The sequence below is a fragment of the Sphaeroforma arctica genome (assembly GCF_001186125.1).
Source record: "Sphaeroforma arctica JP610 unplaced genomic scaffold supercont1.2347, whole genome shotgun sequence".
Classification (NCBI taxonomy): domain Eukaryota; class Ichthyosporea; order Ichthyophonida; genus Sphaeroforma; species Sphaeroforma arctica.
This window is the reverse complement of record NW_014038211.1, coordinates 1-2,089: the sequence shown is the minus strand read 5'-3', so window position 1 is coordinate 2,089 and position 2,089 is coordinate 1. Positions and strand designations below refer to the sequence as shown.

General features: G+C 38.7%; 1 protein-coding gene across 1 annotated transcript; it reads right to left on the bottom strand.

The window, feature by feature from the left end:
• Window positions 1–485: 485 nt before the first annotated feature.
• SARC_12490 (hypothetical protein) lies at window positions 486–1,028 on the bottom strand. Its single transcript, XM_014293401.1, has one exon. The coding sequence runs from the start codon at window positions 995–997 to the stop codon at window positions 509–511; it is 489 nt and encodes a 162-aa protein (XP_014148876.1). The 5' UTR covers window positions 998–1,028; the 3' UTR covers window positions 486–508.
• Between the last annotated feature and the right edge of the window lie 1,061 nt (window positions 1,029–2,089).

Sequence of the window (2,089 nt, the reverse complement as noted above, 5' to 3'; positions counted from 1 at the left end):
AACGTCTAAACAGTTAAACACTAGTTTCAAGAAAAATAAGCAGAGAACAAGAAAAAAGCTTTTTTTTTTTCAAAATACCTTTTTCGGTGTGAAAGAGTATAGAGAATTAGAGACTCGCTGCGGGATAAAAAGGTATGGCACTATGTACCAATTTAATAACTTTTATTTTTAACGTTTACTCTGATTTGGAATTCTAGGAATCCGGAATTCTTGAATCTAAGGGTTACACGACTGAGAGGTCTGGCATACCGTAATTAGTATTTGTTTTGTTTTATATTTAAAGTTGGCTATGATTTATTAATTATTATAGAGAGATTATGTCTCAAAGATCTGTGGCAAAAGTCACCGCCTTGTAAATTATAAATATTTAGAACCATAAGCAGACGCTTCTTACTTTCTTCCCCACCGCATTCTACATGAAACTGTGTGCTACTGCGAGATATCTACTGCAAATAGATATACCTCTACGCATGTATAACGTATTATAAATTTATTTATTATTATTATATCAAGTCTGAACTTGTTCACCATTTAATTGCGTCTCTTCCTCGCCATCCTCCTTCTCATCCAGCAGAGACAGCCGCTTCTTGCTCTTCTTATTGGTCACAAACTCTCTCCGTTTCACCCCCACACTCTGCGGGAAACTCTGTGGGTCGCTGGCCACATGCACATTATTCCACCTAGCTAGAATACCCACGAGTCTGCAGTTTTCCTGACATAGCCGCCCATTCTCAACCTTCAGCTGTGTCAGCTTCCCCTGTACCAGTAACAGCATGAGCTCTGCATCGGTGTCCTTTAATCCGTCCGCCAAACTGACCCGGCGACCGGTGCCAGTGGTGATTGTCGCACGCATGGACGTAGCCACGTCTCTGGAGCCCATGCTGCGTGATAAATTGTGTCGCATACCCGACAAGGCTGTCGTATTGTCTAATTTGCCCACTCCTTGGGTTCCCCTGAGAATAGCTCTGCATTTCGGTCCGAATATCATCAGCAGCATTATGGTCAAAGGTACGTATGTATACAGGAAGAGCATGACCAGACTGCTGTTGACATTTGCCGGTAGTAGTGCGTATAGTACTATACACATAGCCTGAATAGCCAGCCAGTTGTAGACCGATGCTACCACCATGTGTGCTTCGTTGAAAGCGGAAGGGGCGTTTCGAACCTATTGTGTGTTGGTATGGGTGTAGTGATAGATCAGATGGGTCAAAGTTCACGAACATGTTTGAATATACAGTATTGCTGTGTCTCCGTGGGGCGTATAGTTGCATACATACAAAACTCAGCGGATATGCATGAGTAAGAGTGTGTATCAAGGTGTCGCTATAACATACCATCACGTTATATATATATATATATCGACTGTCATAACAATCGCACTATTTTCTGAACACCTATTAGTATGGAAATACCTCCTCAATATCATGAGGGTAACTACTTGCACAGACATACCCGGAATATCTGAATTTGTACTGAAAGTAGATAGAGCCCTTGCATAGAAACCCAATATATTTGTCTGAAGTTGTCTAAGGAGTGAGAACTTGTAGACATACGTAAAATCCAAAATCGATGCTGAAACCAGGTACAAGACTTGAACAAAAACTTATTATCTCAAAAACTCGATATTATAAACGCACCCAATAGTACGAACACACCCCTCGATATCGTGAGAATACCTACTTGTACATACATACCCTGAAAGCCAGGACTGATGCAGCAATCAAGTACACCACTTGTAATCCCACGGCAATATACATAGGCGGCGTTTGTAGGTCACATTCGTACCAGAAGCTGTGGTAATTAGAAAAAGATTAACCTATAGGGACATATTCAGTGCATGAATATGATCTCAATATATGTATGGGGGTTCACTCACTCACTCAGTACTTGTGATAAGAATACGTTCTCCAAATTACACGTGTATGCAATACGGTCGAATGCAAGGTAAAAATATCGGGTATATATGCATATATATATATATATATATATATATATATATATATATATATATATATATATATATATATATATATATATATATATATATATATATATATATATATATATATATATATATATATATAGTATA

What these genes read in the sequence shown, in the direction of transcription:
- SARC_12490 (XM_014293401.1), bottom strand. Translation starts at nt 997, where the DNA reads ATGCTGCTGATGATATTCGGACCGAAATGCAGAGCTATTCTCAGGGGA.